We start from the raw sequence: 20,066 nt of genomic DNA on the forward strand, positions 1-20,066 counted from the left end.
GGCACCCAGGTCTCGCTGAACCTGAAAAGCGCCCGGGGTCTCCCTACTGTGAGGTCCCAGAGGTCTCAGAAACTCCCAAGTTCGCTAAAAAAAAAAGTTCAAGGATGCCTTGCGGAGAGAAGGGCATGCGCGAGAGACCGCCCCCCGCGACCCCTCGCACGGCACAGCGGGGGCCCGGGCTCAGCCAGCTCTCTCCAAGCTTTGCGCAAGCAATTCGGACAGCACGTGGCCCGCTAGGCGCCGCGGGGGCATTGGGCGCGTGGCGGCCGGACTACAAGTTCCGGCGTGCTTTGCGGCAGGTTTAGGGGCGGGGACCCAGCCGGGCCCAGGCCGTCCGCCGAACAGGGCGCGCGTAAAGCATCTCGGGAAGATCGGGGGCGGGGCCTCCCGGGCTGTCACTGTAGCCCGGGGCTCCCGGGCGGGGGCGGCCGCTGCCATTGGCGGAGAGGTGGGAGGGGCGGGGCGCCGGGCGCCGCTGCGGGTTAAGGCCGAGCGGGTGGGGAGGGAGGCGAGGCTGCTGGCCTGGGGAGCATTGGCGGAGCAGCTGCGTTCCAGCCTGGCCATGGCCGCGGCGCCCCTCAAAGTGTGCATCGTGGGCTCGGGAAACTGGTGAGCTGCTGCGACTCGCGGCGCGTGCTCGCTCTGCCTCCAGGAAACCTGCCTCCCCGGGGCGGAGGAGGAGGGGCCGCGCGCTCCTGTCGCGGCGTGGGCACCGGGCACCGGCGCGCAGGGCAGGCGCTCTGGGCAGCTTGGCGGTGGGATCGGGCCGGGCACTGTGCACCCGGGGAGGCCGCAAGCGAGGCAGTGGCCTGGGAGGCCCCGGGCCTGCGGGTCGGGGCGAGACAGCGCGGAGAGACAGTGCCGCCCGGCCGCGGGCACCTGCCTGCGCCCGGGTACCGCGCGCAGGGGGCACCTGCTCGCCGCGCCCGGCTCTTGGGCTCCTGACTCAAAAGTGCGGCAGATCCGGATCCCGGATCGCTGGTTCGAGACTTGCCAGGAGGAGGCTCAAACGTTGCGGCTATAGTTTCCGTGTCGAGGAAATCGAGGGCCAAAAGACGTTTTGCGCCTCAAGTCGTGACAGGTCAAAGGAGCGGCTTTTATTCCACCCGGTGGCCTAGTAACGTTGTATCGGGAGAAAAAAACCAAACCCGAGTTCCGATAAGGCCTGGTCCGCAGAGAGCGCAGGGATGCTGGATATTCGGCGGGAAGAAGGTGTTTGCAAATCTTTTACCTTGCTGCCAGGCTTCGTTTGACTTCTGCATTTATCAGACACTTTGTGCCAGGCACTCTTGTGCCCCCTTGATAACTGCCAGCTCTTTGCGTTCCTTTCATACCGTGATGGGTTTGGGTGAACATGGAAGGATTGTAGGAGAGCCGGTACAGTAGAGCATAGAACATTTCAGGCTACACACACACACACACACACACACACACACACACACACACACACATCTTCCCTAATCCCATTGCTCTGCACTGTTTTGCCCACACTCAGAACACACACACACACACACACACACAGACACAATCTCCTCTAACCCCATTGCTCTGCACTGTTTTGCCCACACTCAGAACACACACACACACACACACACACACACAATCTCCTCTAACCCCATTGCTCTGCACTGTTTTGCCCACACTCAGAACACACACACACACACACACACACAGACACAATCTCCTCTAACCCCATTGCTCTGCACTGTTTTGCCCGCACTCAGAACTGGTGTTAGTAGCTAGGTGTTCTTGGGAGCTCCAGTTCTCTGACAAGGTGCGCTCCTGGCATCCCTGCACGAATGCCTGCAGCCAGCTAGACTTGACTTACTCTCTTAGACTTGACCTAGAAAGGGCTTCCTAGAGGAAACCTTATCTGGTTCTCTCCTTTCCCATCTCTGTGAGGCTGGTGGCCCTCCTCCACGCTTCTGTAACTCACTTCTGGAGCTGCAAAGGTAATGATTTACTTCATAATCTGTTTCCACTCCTGCTCACCCAGCTCTTGAGAACAACATCTAGCAGAGTAAGTGCCTGGCATATGCTAAGTAAACACTGGGTGAAAATGAATTTTTAAATCTGTGATTCGATTTGATTCGGTAAACAGAGATAAGGTTTAAAAGGCAAAAGGGTAAGGCACTTGCCTTGCATGTGGCCACCTGCTCCCCCCCCCCACACACACACACCATCCTACCTGGAGTAGACCCTGAGCACAGAGACAGGAGTAAGCCCTGAGCATGGCCTGGTGTAGCCCAAAGCCAAAATAAATAAAATGCTTATTTTTTAAAAGTATCCCCCCTCCCCCACAAAATAAAAAGCACCAAAACACCTCAAACCAGTAAAACATTTACCCACTCTTGTGCCCCAGGGTACTTCCTGGAGAAAACCAGTGTTAGCCAAAGGAAATCTGTGAAACTACAAGTTGGATGCTTTTATTTGTTCCTTTTTCTCTCTGCCCTGCATGTACCAGAACATTAGGTACTTTTCTACACACATATTTTTCCCCAACAGCAAAATTTTTTCTGCATATGTTAGAGAATTGATGTTTATCTGCTATGGAACTAAGTTTGGGCATTAAGCCTGGCTTTGTCCCTTCCTCTCTTTTTTCTTTTTCTTTTTTCTTTCTGGGCCACACCTGGCTATTCAATGGTTACTTCTGGTTTGGGGCTTGGTCACTTTGTGCTTTGGTCACTCCCAGTGGAACTTAGGGAAGCTGGGTATCAAACCAAGGTCATTTTGCATGTAAGGCAAACACCTTAATCCCCTACCATCTCTCCAACCCCGGCTTTGCTACTTTTGATCACAAGGTTATTTAAATGAGATGTCAGCTGCCCTCAGGACTGGAAAAGCACCTATTTAGCACGTGTTCTCATTGACACAGAACCACGGGTGAGAACCCCTTTCCTCCTTTTCAAGGTGCAGGGAAGGCGCACAGCCCTGCTGCTCTGAGTAGCACCAGCAGCAGGAGCAGTGAGGTGACCCGCCTGTCCCCTCCAGTGGAGTCTGGCTGCCTTCCCACAGCTCTGCTTCTTGGCTCTCTGCTTGACTGCCTCCTGCCCAATGAAATGCAAGTGAACCTGGCTGGTGACACTGGAGCCCAGAGCCCGAGAAATGTGCCCATGGTTTGGGCTCCGGGCTCTATGTGAACACTTGCTGGCCTCCTTGCCACTGCCCCAGGGCACAGCCTCTCTGGTCCTAGAGAGAGGCCCCATCTTCTTCTTCCTTTTTTTTTAAAATTTTTGTTAGTGAATCACCGTGAGCTACAGTTGCAAACTTATGAACTTTCATGTTTGCATTTTGTTTACATCCCTCCACCAGTGCCCGTTCTCCTCCACCAATGTTCCCAGTGTCCCTCCCACCACCCCCACCCCAACCCCCACCACCCCACCCTGCCTCTGTGGCAGAGCATTCCCTTTTGTTCTCTCTCCTATTGGATGTTGTAGTTTGCAGTAGAGGTATCAAGTGGCCTTCATGTTCGGTCTATAGTCTACTTTCAGGCCCTGATCTTCTTAGGGACATCGAGTCACAATTTAGACAGTCTGAAGGGGTCAGTCTGGGCTTCTGTGCTGGTGGTCATTTAAGTGTTTACCCCACAGATACATTAGGGGATATAACTGGACGCTCACTGTTCCTGCTTTTATGGCATTTGCTGGGTCTGAAGGGTCTGAAATAGATTTAGGGCTTAAGGAGAATACGTGCAAAGAAACTGAAAGTGGAATGATGCATTGATCACAAGAGTAGACGTTCCATTTTGTAATTGTGTTGGGTGCTAGGGGGCTCCCAAGGTCACATGGTGGTGGGTAGGGAGCCCTGTGTGCTGGGGAGCCTCCCCTGGACCTCACACATGCAAAGTCTGTGCTCTACCACTTGAACCACATCTCTGTTGTCTTGTACATAGTGATTCTTGGGCCAGAGAGATGGTTCAACAAACAGCTAAGGCTCAGGCCTTGCACACAGCCAACCAGGATTCAATCTCTGGCACCCCAGAGGGTTCTCCCAAACCCTTTCAGGAGTGATCCCTGGGTGTGGAGCCAGGAGGAAGCACTCCAGGCGGGTCGCCAGGCCCAATAAATATTTAATCCTAATAAATGAGTAGTGTTTCTTCACTTGGCAATCCAAAGACCGCTTGCATCAGAATGGCCAATGAAGCTCAACTTGCTGAATGGTTTCAATGTCTTCCCTGCAGGACTTTAGACTTTTGCTAATTTGGAAACTGATTATCAAGAGATGGATCTCTTCTTAGATAAGGGCCCCACTCCCCTGGAATGTGAGGTTGCCTAAGCAGTATATATGCTGGGGACTTTGAAGTTGCTCAGAATGCCTATGTAGATAAAGATGTTGCCACATCTAAAACTCTAGCCTGGGAACTGAAAGAGGGCTCTAATCGCACAGTATAATAACGCAGAGCCCTGCCCATGGCAGTGATCCTCAGTACCCAAACCTTGATACCAGAACTCCCAACCTAGCTGATTTGGAGGAGCCTCCACCGGAAGGGCACAGAGGGAGGGTGATGCAGCTGTGCCCTGTGTCCTTGTCCTATTCTCTCAGACTTGGGTTGGGTCAGCCCGAGGTGAACTGGGGACCTCCTGCAGCCTGCCGAGTTCTGCTGTGCCGGCCCCCTACTGGGGATGCAGGGAAGTGCCTCCTAGCTGGCCCAGCTTTTTTCATTGCCCTAAGTGATTTAGGAAAACCACAGAATTAAAAAAAAGAAAAACTACTTAACATCCCTCCCCCAAAGGTGAAATAAAGTTTCTTCCCCCCCCTTTCTTTTCTGTCAGGGGCAGACCTTGCTGTTCTCACCCCTGGTTCTGTTCAGGGATCACTCCTGGCTGTACTCAGGGGTCCCTATGCAATGGCCGGGATCAAACCTTGGGTTGACTGTATGCTAGGCAAGCACCCCGCTGTACCCATCTCTCCGGCCCCTGAAACAGTTTCTTCATCAGAGCCTCGGGATGATCATCCAGATGCAGTGCAAGATTCAGTTCTAGAGTGTAAACCTCGGAATTGTATTTCTGAGCCAGGCAGCTACACCCAGACACAATCTCCAAGCTCCTCTTGGAGAGAGGGCAAAGCCGTGGTGAAGGGAGTGGTTGGAGTTCCCTGTGCCGGGCCCCTGCATAGTAGAGCTGCGGCCTGGAGCAGCCTACTTCTCTCCAAGAATCCTTGCTTGCTTGTCCTATTCAACTCTGCCGCCTAGGATCATGGTTAGGGTTTAATGAGCAGATCCCAGGAGACTGGCGCTCTCCTTCTCAGCCAGTTATTATTAGTTTTGTCATCCCTGACCCGCACCTGCACTGTCATTACAAAGTCACTAAATAGAACCAGGCAGAAAAGGAAGGAAGATAAGGGACAAAGAGCAAAACCCAGGTGCAGCTGCAAGAGTTTGTGCCCTTGGTTTTCCCATCCCCCCACAGCTGGTTTGACCCTTGACACTGGAGGCTAAGGGAGAGCTTGGATCCCCTGCACCGGCGCGAGCTGGTGTGCCCAAGATTTGTTTGTTCTGTCAGGGGCGGGTCAGCCGGTGCCCTCTGAATGCTTGTCTGTGCTGCTCCATTCCAGCGGCAGTTCTCGCCCTCCTCCCACGTGGAGAGCTCAGAAATAGTGTCAGGAAATTAGCTGCTGGAGGTCAGAAATAGTCCCTTCTCTGTGACACCCACCTCTGCTTTGGGAGCTACAGGGCGCTTTACAGAGAGGCCGGTGGGTTGGAGCAGGGCCGGGCTGAGCTAACTTGGTAGAACTGACAACCCGGTCTGCTGCTGGACACGCGGTACGCAGGGTCTCCTGCCTTAGGCGGGCGAGCCTTATCGGATCGCAGTTTCTCCTCTTCCCCCCACCCTCCTTTATCATTCTCCTCCACTCCCTTCCCTCCTGAGGTGGCAACATCAACATTACAATGACCACTGACTGCTGGGTCTTCATTTAAATCCCATTACAGGTCCTGAGGTGCTAGTCTTTGCGCAATCCTAGACAAAACTGAGACTGAGAGTAATGGTTCCAATGCCAGTGATTTATTTACTTAGTAAGGGAGTAGTGGAGCCCAGGTCCTCCAAACTCCAGCATCCCTGAGTTCAGACACTCTCGTGTTTCCTGGTTTGGGGCCATAGCTAGCAGTTTGTGGGGGGCTCCTCCCAGCGCTGTGCTCAGGAGGCAATCTAGGCTTCCTGCATACAGAACCTGTGCTCGGCCCTCTGAGCGGGCTCTCTGGCCAGCATACACTCTGGACCATTTCCAGTGAGAGACCTACTTTTACTTGAAGGACACATTTCATTGTCATGGAAGTATTTTAGGAGTAAATCAAACGGAGGGCTGGGGAAAAATAGCTTCATGGGCTGGAGCTTATGCTTTTTGAGCAGGAAACCCAGGTTCCACTTTTGGCACCCCCAAAGAAGTGCCCCCAGCTAGCGCTGAGCCAGGAGTAGACCCTGAACACCACTAGGTGTGACAAGAAAGAAAGAGAAAAAAAAGAAGAAGGAAAGAAAGAAAAAGAACCAAAATGAGGATTTAAAACAGCGAGTTCAGGGGCCGGAGAGATAGAACAGTGGGTAGGGTATTTGGCTTGCATGCAGCTGACCCAGGTTCAATCCCTGGCTTCCTATATCACTCCCCAAGCACTGCCAAGCCTGAGTGCAGAGCCAGGGATGACCCCTGAACACAGCTGAGTGTGCCCCGACCCGGCCAAAAAATGGTGAATTTAGATTCCCTTGGGAGCAGACCCAAACTAAAAATAGTCAGAGTTGACCTTTTTTTTTTTTTTTTAAACATATACGAACTGCTATTTTTGGGTTTGGTTTTATGGGGCCACTCCCAGTGGTAGTCAGAACTTACTCCTGGGTGCGTTCATTTCATTTGGGTGAATATCAGACCTAACCCATCTAAGAGGAATTTTGATTTAATTTCAGTCTATTTTTTTTTTTTTTTTGCTTTTTGGGTCACACCCGGCAATGCACAGGGATCATTCCTGGCTCATGCACTCAGGAATTACCCCTGGCGGTGCTCAGGGGACCATATGGGATGCTGGGATTCGAACCCGGGTCGGCCGCGTGCAAGGCAAACGCCCTACCCGCTGTGCTATCACTCCAGCCCCTCAGTCTATTTTCTTATAGGTTTTGAACTCTAAGGCTTGAGAGTCCTCACCTGGCAATGCTCAGGGGATATTGCTAACTCTGTGCTCAGGAGTCACTCCTAGCAGTGCTCTGTAATCTAATCGGTTGGGAAGCGTGCAAGTCGGTTGGGAAGCGTGCAAGTCAAGCTTCTTCCTTACTGTCTTATCACCTTAGCCAGCATTGTTATGTCCTATGACGATTCTTCTCTCCAGACTTACGTGAGTTGTAGGCTTCAGTGCTCTTAAAAGTTTGGAACCTGGGGCTGGAGCGATAGCCCAGCGGGTAGGGCATTTGCCTTGCACGTGGCCAACCCGGGTTTGATTCTCAGCATTCCATATGGTCCCCTTAGCAGAACCAGGAGTAACCCAAGTTTGGAACCTGTAGATTCCTTGGAAAACTTAAACAAAACTCATAAATAATTCCCCAGATATGAAGCTCCACAATGGCAACAAAACACTCAGCATAGTTTGAATACTCTTGTGTATACAGTTTACAGAGAAGTACAGTTTCTCACCATGTGTAGACAGGAAGGATGGAATATCATTCAAATTGATCATCAAAATGTATTTATTAGGGGGCTGGGGCGATAGCACAGCAGGAAGGGCATTCACCTTGCACGCGGCCGACCCGGGTTCGAATCCCAGCATCCCATATGGTCCCCCAAGCACCGCCAGGAGTAATTCCTGAAGCCAGGAGTAACCCCTGAGCATCGCTGGGTGTGACGCAAAAAAAAAAATGTATTTATTAGGTGTATGGTATAACAGTAAAATATATACTATACATAATTCATTTATAAGTGTAAGGTATAATTCATGACTTCAAGATGGATTTTATGTTTAGACATATACTTTCTGCTTATTTATGTAGATATGCTCTCCCCTTTTTGAAAGGGGTTTTTGTGATTTTCACTTATTAGGCCAGTTTTGGACTGTAGCGATAGCACAGCAGAAAGGGCATTTGCCTTGCACGTGGCCGACCCGGATTCGATTCCTCCGTCCTTTCTGAGAGCCTGGCAAGCTACCCGTGAGGTATTCAATATGACAAAAATGGTAACAAGGGCTGGAGCCATAGCACAGCGGGTAGGGCGTTTTCCTTGCATGCTGCCGACCCGGTTTGATTCCCAGCATTCCATATGGTCCCCTGAGCACTGCCAGGAGTAATTCCCGAGTGCAGAGCCAGGAGTAACCCTTGTGCATTGCCGGGTGACCCAAAAAGCATACACAAACAAACAAACAAAAAACCAGTAACAACAAGTCTCACAATGGAGACATTACTGGTGCCTGCTCGAGCAAATCGATGAACAGTGGGACTACAGTACTAGAGGCCAGTTTTAATTCAGAATTTTTTTTTAAATTTTTATTAGTGAATCACCGTGAGGTACAGTTACAAACTTATGAACTTTCATATTTGCATTTTGTTACATCCCTCCACCAGTGCCCATTCTCCTCCACCAATGTTCCCAGTATCCCTCCCACCCTCCCACCCTATCCCCTCCACCCCACCTCTGTGGCAGGGCATTCCCTTTTGTTCTCTTTCTCCTTATGGGTGTTGTGGTTTGAAATAGAGACAATGAGTGGCCATTGTGTTTGGTCTATAGTCTATTGTCAGCGCAAATCTCCTATCTCCTGCTGGTCCTCAAACCACACTTTACCTGGTGTTCCCTTCTCTATCAGAGCTGCCCCTTCCTCCAGCATGTGAGGCCGGCTTCCAAGCCTTGGAACCAACCTCCTGGTACTTATCTCTACTATTCTTGGGTGTTAGTCTCCCATTCTGTTATTTTACATTCCACAGATGAGTGCAATCTTTCTATGTCTGTCTCTCTCTTTCTGACTCATTTCACTTAGCATGATACTTTCCATGTTGATCCACTTATATGCGAAGGTCATGACTTCATCTTTTCTAACAGCAGCATAGTATTCCTTTGTGTAGCTGTACCAAAGTTTCTTTAACCAATCATCTGTTCTCAGGCACTCGGGTTTTTTCCAGATTCTGGCTATTGTAAACAGTGCTGCAATGAACATTTGAGTGCAGATGTCATTTCAACTATACTTTTTTTTGCCTCTCTGGGATATATTCCCAGGAGTGCTATCGCTGGGTCAAATGGGAGTTCAATTTCTAATTTTTTGAGAAGTGACCATACTGTTTTCCAAAAGGGCTGAACCACTCGGCATTTCCACCAGCAGTGTAAGAGGGTCCCTTTCTCCCCACATCCACGCCAACAGCTGTTGCTTTTGTTCTTTTGGATGTGTGCCAGTCTCTGTCTGTGGTGCCAGTCTCTGTGGTATCTCATGGTTGTTTTGATCTGCATCTCCCTGATGATTAGTGATGAAGAGCATTTTTTCATGTGCCTTTTTGCCATTCGTATTTCTTCCATGAGAAAATTTCTGTTCATTTCATTGCCCCATTTTTTGATGGGGTTAGATGTTTTCTTCTTGTAGGTTCCAACCAGTGCCTTGTATATCTTGGATATCAGCCCCTTATCTGATGGGTATTGGGTGAATATTCTTTCCCATTCTGTAGATTGTCTTTGTATTTTGGTCACTGTATCTTTTGCGGTGGTGCAGAAGCTTTTTAGTTTAATACAGTCCCATTTGTTTATCTCTGTTTCCACTTGGTTGGTCAGTGGCTTATTTCAGAATTCTTTTGTATTTGCTTTTAAGTGTCCATATCTCTATGTGACAGCTTGTTAGTCTCCAATCTCCATCAATGTTTCTTATCTTTTTTCTGACTCTGTTCCTCATTCAACCTAGCTTGATGTTTGTTCCTCATTTCTGTGATTTTTTTTTTTTTTACATCCACAGTGGGTCAGATGTTCTTAGTTGAAAGTGCTCAGTTAGCTAGGCTCTATGTCATCAAATAGTGGGTTTAAAATTGGTACTTTTTTTTTTTCTTTTTGGGTCACACCCAGTGATGCACAGGGGTTCCTCCTGGCTCTGCACTCAGGAATTACCCCTGGTGGTGCTTGAGGGACCATATGGGATGCTGGGAATCAAACCCGGGTCGGCTGCGTGCAAGCCGCTACCTCCTGTGCTATCGCTCCAGCCCCTAAAATTGGTACATTTTTTGATAATTAGTATCATACAAAATTGTGCGATACATAAAATTCAATTTCATAGAACAAATTATCAAAAATTGATAGTATGAGATTTTTAGAAAATTAAAAATTTCATTTTGTAGCGTTTTTCAGAATTAATTCCATATACCAGCGGGTAGGGCGTTTGCCTTGTACGCGGCTGACCCGGGTTCGATTCCTCCGTCCCTCTCGGAGAGCCCGGCAAGCTACAGAGGGTATTCCGCCCGCACGACAGAGCCTGGCAAGCTACTCATGACATATTCGATATGTTAAAAAAACAGTAATAACAAATCTCACAATAGAGATGTTACTGGTGCCCGCTCGAGCAAATCGATGAACAATGGGACGACAGTGCTACAGTGTTTTTAAAAAAAAAAAGCAACTCATCCAAAGATTAAGGTAGCAGGACAGTTATTAGAAAAAAATCTTATATTTGAATAAAAAAATAGGTCTGTTGCTTCCAACTTCCACTCATTGTTCTCGAAGCAGTGCCTGGAGCACAGTCTTCTTTCAGCGGTTTCCTAATGGGGGCCTGTGTGTGTGCCCATCACCTATATTCCAGTGGGTCACAGGTGAAACTCAGTAAATGTGGAGGACACAGCAGAGACCAGGGGGCTCAGGGGGCAAGTCGTGGCTGGGAAAGGCTGAGAAATACTGTTAACAGGTCTGGGCCCTTTGGAGAGGAGTTTCGTGCCCACACTGTGTGTGGGCTGATAGTACCCTGTGCCCACTCCGTATGCAGGTCGACAGAGTGGGCAGAGTCCGAGGGAGGTGCTGGACGGTGGGGTCCAGATGCTTCACCAGCCACTCCCATCTCTCCCTTTCCTCCTCTTTGCACCCTGGTGGGAACTGGCCTTAGTGGACCCCCTTCAGGCCACGCCACATTGCCCTTATTCGTTGGGGCTCAGCTCATTTGTTTGTTTGTTTATTTATTTATTTATTTATTTATTTATTTATTTATTTATTTTCTTTTTGGGGTCACACCTGGCGATGCACAGGGGTTACTCCTGGCATTGTACTCAGGAATTATTCCTGGTGGTGCTCAGGGGACCATATGGGATGCTGGGAATCGAACACGGGTCGGCCACGCGCAAGGCAAACAAACACCCTACCCGCTGTGCTATCGCTCCAGCTCTTTTCACTCCCAGGGCCGGAACTGATTCCCGGTTAAACGCTGCTGCGGCCTTGTCTCTTGGCCCTCCCCAACCTTATGCAAGTGGAATCAATCATCCAGCATCCGACTTGCTGGTTACTGGCTTATTTATTTCACTTAGCATAATGTTGCCAAGGCTCCCGAGTGCTGTGTAGTCTGTCAGAACTGCTTTCCTTTATCGGGTCAGGCCAGCCCCCACTGAACGCACACAGCGCGTCGGCACAGGCTGGCACTGGGGTTATTCGCACTGGCGTCCTTGGTAACTCGCACTACTGTATGGGCCGGGGCCACGGCAGGGCGGTAGAGCGCGTGCCTTGCACAAGGTTCATCTGGGCTCCATACCCGGCACCCCATGTGGTCCCCCAAGCGCCGCCGGGGCAGAGAGTGATTCCCAAGAGCAAGGCCAGCAGTAAGCCCTGACCACTGCCAGGTGTGACCCAAAAAAACAACATAATAGCCCTGTTGTAAACAAGGCTCTCTGTTCATGACCCAGCTCCTAATTCTTTTAGCAGCATCCACTGAAGTGGAATGGTAGAGTCATGAGCATTCTATTTTAGGGGCTTGGGGAACCACTGTTTAGTTTCCCATTCTAGCATTTTATAGCCTCACCAGCAAAGCTCAAGGCCCCGAATTCTCTCAGACATCCTCAGAACACCTAGGATTTTCTCTTCCTCTTTTTTCTCTTTCATTCTCTCTTCCTCTTTCATTTTTTGGGGCTGTACTTGAGAGCTCAGGAACTACCCAAGGTACAGTACTCGGGGGTCCCTCCCAGGGGTGATCAGGGGCCCATACAATGCCAGGATCAAATCAGAACCTTCTGCACGAAAAACATGCACGTTAGCACTTTGAGCTACCACCCGGGCTTCTGGGCTTTCCCTTCTCTTGACTATAGCCTTCCTAACAGGTATGAGGTGTTTTGCATTTCATTAATTTCATATCCTTGTCGGGGACTTAGCCCCCTTGCCAGCTGTAACATTGTATCTAAGCTACTTCCTCTCAGCGTTGAGTTTTGACAGGCGGAAGTCTTTACAATTCCACCCCCTCATCCCCCTTCTTTCCTTTATATGAAGTTGTTCACATTGATCTTTTTTGCCTCTGTGATTTCTTTCTTTCATTTTAAGCTTAGAAAGCTTCCCTGTCTAGAGATCAAATAGATATGCACCCGGTCGAATCTATTTTTTAAAAAGCTTCCTTTCTGACATTTGCATCTAAATCTCTGGCATTTGAACGCACTTGAAAAGCCCCGGGTAACTGCAAAGAATTAGCACAGACTATTAACAGCAGCTCTCCCTGGGTGGGGAAATTATTCATAATTGGGGTTTTTCTCTTCCTGGATTGCCCTTCTGAGAAAGCCCCTCCCACGGCTCCTGCTCAGGGTCAGCTCAGGGGGGCAGCGCAGAGGAGAGGTATTAAAGGATGGAGACCGGCTGAATCTCAGTTTCCTGGGTAGGAAGGAGACCGTGGGTCCTTTTCAGCTCAGAGATTCCGCACCCCATGAAGGGCCATAGACTGCGCCCATGCTAGGTCGCTATTCCCTGGCTGCCGCGATGGACCCCTTGGTAAAACGGGGCCCCCTTTTAGAGAGTTCGGGGCAGGACAGCTGCGCACATGGTGAGCTGCTGCATTGGGCAGGAGACGGCGCAGGGGCAAGCCAGCTGGAGGTGGGTGAGGGGAGCCGAATGGTGAAGCATACCCCTCGTCTCTCTGTTCTTTTGCCTGCCCTGGGGGGGTCTCTGGGCTTCAGTTTCTTTCCTTTGGGGGCGGGGGGAGAGGGAGTTTAGGTGGGGGCTCATTGGACCCGCAGTGCTCAGGAGCTCGTCCTGGCCCTGTGCTCAGGAGTGACCCCTGGCGGTGATTCGAAATCAAACCGAGGTTCGTTGCCGTCCTGCTGGAGCCTCATCTCCCTCCGCGGGTCTCTGCCCAGGGCTTCAGCTTCTTTATGTGAAGAATGGGGCGTGGGGTGCTGCCTGCATCCCACGGCGGCTGAGGCTTGGAGAAACTGGAAATCAGCGCCGCGCGAGCACGCCTCAGCTGGTCAGATTCACTCCACCCTGTGTCCAGTCAGTTCCTGGAACAGCTGATGGACTTCTAACTCTCCAAGTCAGAGTCGGCCTCCCACCCACTGCCCCTCCCCCTCCCCTTCTCCCCCCTCCCCACCGCCCTGACCCTCTCTCCCTGCTAGGCTTGGCTTCTTGCTAGGCTTGGCTTCTCCCTGAAGCTAGGCCCTCTTCCCCCCAGAACCCCCAAACCACTCAGAGTTCAGCCCTAGGGACCACCAATTCTCTCCCGCCTCCCTGTAGTCCACCAAGTGTCACCTGCTTTGCCACTTTGGTCACTGTGGGCTACTTTCAGCCCTTTGCATGCTTGTGAGGAGGCAGCACCCGCCTTCATTTCCCAGGTTCCAGGCGGGACCTTGGCTGCCGCTTGCAGGTATCTGTGGGTGGCTGTCCAGGCTCGGTGGCTGTCCAGGCTGGGTGATTCTGCTCTACAGCACGCCCGGGAGCCGTGCGTCTAAGCTCAACAGGCCACTGTTGACTAAACAAGTTTTTTGGCTGGTTTGGTTTTTGGTGGGGCTGGTGTTGGGGCCACACCCAGCGATGCTCAGGGGTTACCCCTGGCTCTGCCTGAGGAATTCTATCTGGCGGGGGACTAGATGGGATGCTGGGGATCCGATCCCGGTCAGCTGCTTGCGAGGCAAAACACCCTACCCACAGTGCTGTCCCTCCAGCCCCAAGACCCTGGAGCATTCTTGCTGGCTCTTCCTGCTGCGTGAGTCTTCAAGCCGCCCGGTGCTTTGTGAGGGGCACTGGGGCCAACACAGCAACCCCCAGTCACCCCGCGCTGTTCCCCGCCCCCACCGCTGAGCTGCGGAAAGGAAAAGTGGTTTCCTCCTAGTTGGCTCTTATCTCACTTTTTTTTTTACTCTTTGCTGTCATTGTTTGGCTTGAGGTGTCCTGTGTGAGATTTCTCTGCAAGACCCGTGACACAATACTTCTCCCCCTGTTTTCTCCTCTGAGTTTTACAAGATCAAATTGGACGTTTAAGTCTCTAATTCATTTTGAGTTGATTTCTGTGCGTGGCATGAAGAGTCCAGTTTCCGTCATCAGCTTGTGGACGTCCAGATTGTTCGAGCACCATCTGTTCTAGAGACTGTCCTTTCCCCAGCTGTGTTCTTGGCACACTTTGTTAAAGATCAGTTGACTGTATGTATGTGCACAGGTTTATTTCTGGGCTCTCTCTCTGTTCTATGTTCATTGGCTTGTCTGTGGTTTTTATGCCATTATAAGACTTTCTGATTACTATAGTAGCATCTTTATCCAGTTGCCCCTGAAAAGCATGGGCTTGAACAGTGAGGGTCTGCATTTATGTGGATCCCACCCACCTCCAGTACATACTCTTTTTTTTTTTTCTTTTTGGGTCACACCCGGCAATGCTCAGGGGTTGCTCCTGGCTGTGCACTCAGGAATTACCCCTTGCAGTGCTCAGGGGACCATATGGGATGCTGGGAATTGAATCCGGATCGGCCACGTGCAAGGCAAACACCCTACCCGCTGTGCTATTGCTCCAGCCCCCTCCAGTACATACTCTTGTCCCTCCATTTCCAGGGGTCCCACATTTAACACTGCCAACTGGGCTTGGTTGGTTGAAGCTGTAGATGGAGAACCTCGGATTCAGAGGGCACCCAGGAGAAATGTCCTCAGATTCAGCTGTGGGAAAGTACACCCTGAAATCAGCTTTCCTTGGATACCAAGAGATGGTGCTAGTTAAATTTGGGGGGAGTCAAAGTTATATGTTTTTTCTACTTTTAGAAAGAATGAGAGGTCGCTGGAGTGATAGTACAGTGGGTAGGGCATTTGCCTTGCACGTGGCCGACCCGGGTTTGATTCCCAGCATCCCATATGATCCCCTAAGCACCACCACAGGTAATTCCTGAGTGCAGAGCCAGGAGGAACCCCTGAGCATCGCTGGGTGTGACCCAAAAAGAAAAAAGAAAAAAAAAAGAGGAACCTCCCCTTCCACCTTTTTCTCCTCTTTCAAGGATCATGTGTGTATTTTGAAATCAGGAAGCATGTGACCTCTCTCTTTGTTCTTTGTGTGGCACTTCTGGGTTTCTGTGATTCCACATGAGTTTTCGGATTAGTTCTGTTTTACAAGTTACTGAGAGGGGCCAGAGAGGGAACGGTGGGTGAGACACTTGCCCTGCATGCAGCTGACCCCAGTTCAATCTCTTGCACCATGTGTAATCTCCCAAGCTGAGCCTGGAGTTAGTCTTGAGCACAATTGGGTATAACCCCCCCCCCCAAACAACAAAATAACGGTGGGTGGGGCCCTTTCTCCTGGGTCAGGGCAAAACACATAAGTAACGAATGGAAGAATGGGTTCTTGTCTGAGGCTGACAATATTTTGATTTCCTGAGCACTGCCAGGTGTGACACACCCCCCCAAACCCAGCCCCCACCAAAATGCCACTGGCAGTTTGCCGGGGATGGCATTGAATCTATAGGTTACTTTGGGTAGGATAGACCTTTGTGTTTGTTTTAGGGAACATCCTCCTGGTGGTGCTCAAGAGACCATATGGGACACTTGCAAGGCACCTACCTGCTGTACTATCTTCAGCCAAGGGTGGATATTTTTACTTGTTTATTTGTGGGCCTGGATCGATAGCACAGCAGTAGGGCATTTGCCTTGCACACAACTGACCTGGGTTTGATTCCCCCGCCCCTCTTGGACAGCCCGGCAAGCTACCGAGAATATCTCGCCCACACGGCAGAGCCTGGCAAGCTACCCGTGGCACATTCGATATGCAAAAAACAGTAACAAATCTCACAATGGAGAAACGTTACTGGTGCCTGCTAGAGCAAATCGATGAGCAATGGGGTGACAGTGACAGTGACAGTTTGTGGGCCACACCTGGCAGTGTTCAGGGTTTATTCCTATCTCTGTGCTCTGGGCTTTCTCCTATCTCTACGGAGTGCCAGGGATCAAACCTGGTGTTCAAGTCAGTCTTGCTCCAGGCAAGTGCCCTAGATGCTGTACTGAGAAACGTCCATTCTCCAGTTCCAGAATGGACATTTTCAGTAACTTGAGCCTTCCATGCCCTGCGTGCAGCCTTCATTTACTTTCCTGGGCTCTGATGTCAGTGTTCTGTAGTTCTGTCAATCTTTCATCTCCCTAATTGGGTTTCTTCCAATTTTCTTCTCTTTGATGCCGCTGTAAATGAGATTGTTTTCTTCTTGTACTTTTCTGTACATTTGCCAATGTACAGAAGTGCAGATGATTATTCTATGTTGGGCTTGTCTCCTGAAATTGGATTGATTTGTTAGTTCTAACAGGATTTGTGTATGAGCACATCTTTTTCAACACATAGAATCACGAAACAGCACGTTTCACGTGTCCAAGATTTGCCTACGCGGTTTCTTTCTCCGGCCTTATCTGCTAGGACTTCCAGTACTGTGTTGAGTAGAAGCTAGGACTTCCAGTACTGTGTTGAGTAGAAGCAGTGAGCGTGGGCATCCTTGTCTTGTTCCTGATCTGAGAGAGGAAGAACTTTCAGTGTTTTGACCACATGGTCTGCTAGCTGGGAGCTCGTCATTTGGCCTTTATGATGACAAGGTGGATCTACTTTTTTGAAGTTTTATAAACACAGGCTTGTGGAAGGGGGAGGGGACAGAGTAGAGAGGGACTGAGAGAGCACACAGGAGCTGTGAAGCACTTGCCTGATCCTCTGACACCAGATGATCCCCCAAGCACCACCAGAAGTGATGCCTGAGAAATAGTCCCTGATCACTGCTGGGTATGGCCCAACCATCCCTCAGCCAGGCAAACAACAAAGGAAATGTTGGGTTCAAGATAAAGAGCATACTAAAAGAACTGTGGTTGCTTTATTTATATTTGCTTGTTTTGGGGGGTGGGGGCACAGCTGGTGATGCTCAGCTCAGGGATCACTCCTGACAGTGCTCAGGGGACCCTAAGAGGTACCTGGGTACCTACCCACTGTACTATTGCTACTGCCCTGACAGCTCCTTTATTATAAGAAAGAAAGAAAGAAAGAAAGAAAGAAAGAAAGAAAGAAAGAAAGAAAGAAAGAAAGAAAGAAAGAAAGAAAGAAAGAAAGAAAGAAAGAGAGAGAAAGAAAGAAAGAGAGAAAGAGAGAAAGGAAGGGAGGAAGGAAGGAAGGAAGGAAGGGAGGAAGGAAGGAAGGAAGGAAGGAAGGAAGGAAGGAAGGAAGGAAGGAAGGAAGGAAGGAAGGACGAGAGAAGGAAAATCTTCTTAGTCCTTTTTTCACCCTTTCTCTATTGTTGGTTTGGGGGCCATGCCCAACTATGCTCCTGACTGCTCAGGGATCACTCCTGATATGGGGTGACATGGGGGGCGGGTTCAGTGGAGAGGCACCATATGGGTGTCAGGGGTCCAGGGTTCAGGTCAGTTGCAGGAAATTGAACCTGGGGCTCTTGGTGCAAAGTACAGGCTTCAGTTCTTTGAGTCCCTGCCCTTGCCCCAGGAAAGATGATCATCACTGTATCATTGTCATACTGTTGTTCATCGATTTACTCGAGCGGGTGCCAGTAACATCTCCATTGGTGCCAGCCCTGAGATTTTAGCAGCCTCTCCTTACTTGTTTTTTCCAACAATTGGAGGCTCTTTTCAGGGTCAGGGGAATGAGACCTGTTATTTTTATGTATTTGACATATCAAATACAACACGGGGAGCTCCCCCCTGCCCCCCCCCGCCCCCGCCAGTCTGTGTTTACGTTACTGGTGCCCGCTTGACCAAATCAGGATGACAGTGCTACAGTGCTTTATGATGATGTGCAGCCTCGCGGTCCAGGAATATGTTCACTCATGCGTGAGGCTCGGCCCGAGTATGTGGAAAGCGGCTTGGAGCATGGCGGAGGTGGGGTAGTGGAGGTCGGCTACTGGGGCTGGGTCCCTTGGGGGCAGGGAGGGCTCTCACCCGCCCCCTTCTGGGGCACCCCTGGTGTAGAGTCCCGTGGCATGGTTATGGGGGCCTCATTTTCTGCTCCCTTTCGGGAGAAGCAGCTGTGAGTTCTAGAGGGTGACCAATGAGGAGATTATCTGGCGCCAGCAGGAGGTGGTTTAAGGGTGTGACCCCCGTCCCCTGAGATTGGAAGAAGCAGGCAGAGGATCTCTGCTCCCGGGTCCCATTGAGCCCAGCGTCCAGGATCACAAAGTTCCGCATTACCTGGGTTTCGTGGGACTTAGCTCATGCGTGATCATAAGCGATGACCATAGGAGCTCAAAATCCTCGGATTGTCAAGGGGCCTTTCCAGCGCTAGAACTGTTTCATGCTTGTCCTCGCTGGCTTTGTCTTTGAACTGAGTCACCGTTTCTTTCCTCAAACAGATGCCACCACTCCTGCCCACGGGTTAGGGTAGCAGCTCCGTTTCTGCCTCCTCAGAAGGGGGAAGGAAGGACCGTGTGTGTGTGTGTGTGTGTGTGTGTGTGTCTGTCTGTCTGTCTGTCTGTCTGTCTGCCTGTCTGTCTGTCTCTGTCTCTCTGTCTCTCTGTCTCTCTCTCTCTCTCTGTCCTGAGCTCATCTGTCCGTCCAGAGCTCATCTGCTCTGGTTGCTTCAGGCTTTGTCTTGTGCCTTCCTGTCCCTTGGCTGTTTGAGTCTGGCTCCCCTGGGTGGCTGCTGGCCTGGCCTGGCTCGCTGGCATACCTGCTGTTTGCTGTGCATTGTGGAAAACTCCACTCTGCTGCTCCTCCCGGCCTGTCTGTGAAGTCCTTGCTTCTCAGGAGAGGTTCGAGGGTCCTGAGTCTTCGCCCAGTGCTCTCTGTCGGTGGCTGCCAACTGGCTGCTCCTGGACAAGCACCAGTGATGGTCGAGGCCAACGTGTTAGTGTCCGTCTCAGGTTGTCCTGCCCTTCTCACTATACACAGGATTGGGAATTTCTGTAGCCTGGTTCCTTTCTCTGAGGGGGCGGTAGGCTTTGTGCGGGCAGCAAATGCTGGCCCTTGCTCTGTTTTGTCACCACCATCTCGCCCAGTGCCTGAAATGCAGTAGTGCATTGATAACTGAGTGAAGCTGAGAGAGTGAACAATGCTTTTGGTTTGTTGTTGTTTGTTTGTTTTGGAGCCACTCAGAAACCCTCCGGGCAATACTTGGGGCCGTATGTGATCCCTGGGACCAAACCCAGGGTTGACCTTGTGCAAGGCAAATGCCCTACCCGCTGTACTATTTCTTCAGCCCCAGAATAAAGTAAATGATGAATAAGCTTCTGACATCACATGAGTAAATAATCTAATCGGAATTTCTATTTGCTTGTTTGAAGCCCCACTGACCCCCTCCCCCAACAGTGTGACGATGTAGCGTGGTGACCTTAGTTCTTCACAGTTCCAAATTTCATTCGAATTTTCTATTTCAGCAGGTGCTACGTGATTGCTTCTGGGTACAGAATGCTTAATTTCGTCAAGGGGCTGCTTTATTTTATTAATTTATTTTATGTTGATTTGGGGCCATACTTGGCTGTGCGCTGGTCTTAGTCCTGGCTCTGTGCACGGGGATCACTCCTGCTTGGGGGACCTGCTGCGGTGCTGGGGATCAAACTTGGGTTGACCGAGTGCAAGGCAAGCGCCTTACCCACTATACTGTCTTATCTGGCCCACCCAAGAAAGAGGCTGATTTAAAGGGAGAAGCAAGTATAGTATTGCATCAGTAAGATATTGGGGTGTCATGGTTCTGATCTATTTTTCCATTTGATTTACTCAACTTGGATTCCTGG

The 20,066-nt window shown here is 50.4% G+C and overlaps 1 protein-coding gene across 1 annotated transcript in view; it reads left to right on the forward strand.

Moving 5' to 3' along the window:
- Positions 1–471: 471 nt before the first annotated feature.
- GPD1L (glycerol-3-phosphate dehydrogenase 1 like) overlaps positions 472–20,066 on the forward strand; it is a 46,910-nt gene continuing 27,315 nt past the window's right edge. Inside the window, exon 1 of the mRNA XM_004603849.3 lies at positions 472–609. Within this exon, the coding sequence (XP_004603906.1) occupies positions 563–609 (47 nt within the window). The 5' untranslated portion in view covers positions 472–562. The remainder of the gene's footprint in view (positions 610–20,066) is intronic.

Source organism: Sorex araneus, chromosome 4 (assembly GCF_027595985.1).
Source record: "Sorex araneus isolate mSorAra2 chromosome 4, mSorAra2.pri, whole genome shotgun sequence".
Lineage (NCBI taxonomy): Eukaryota > Metazoa > Chordata > Mammalia > Eulipotyphla > Soricidae > Sorex > Sorex araneus.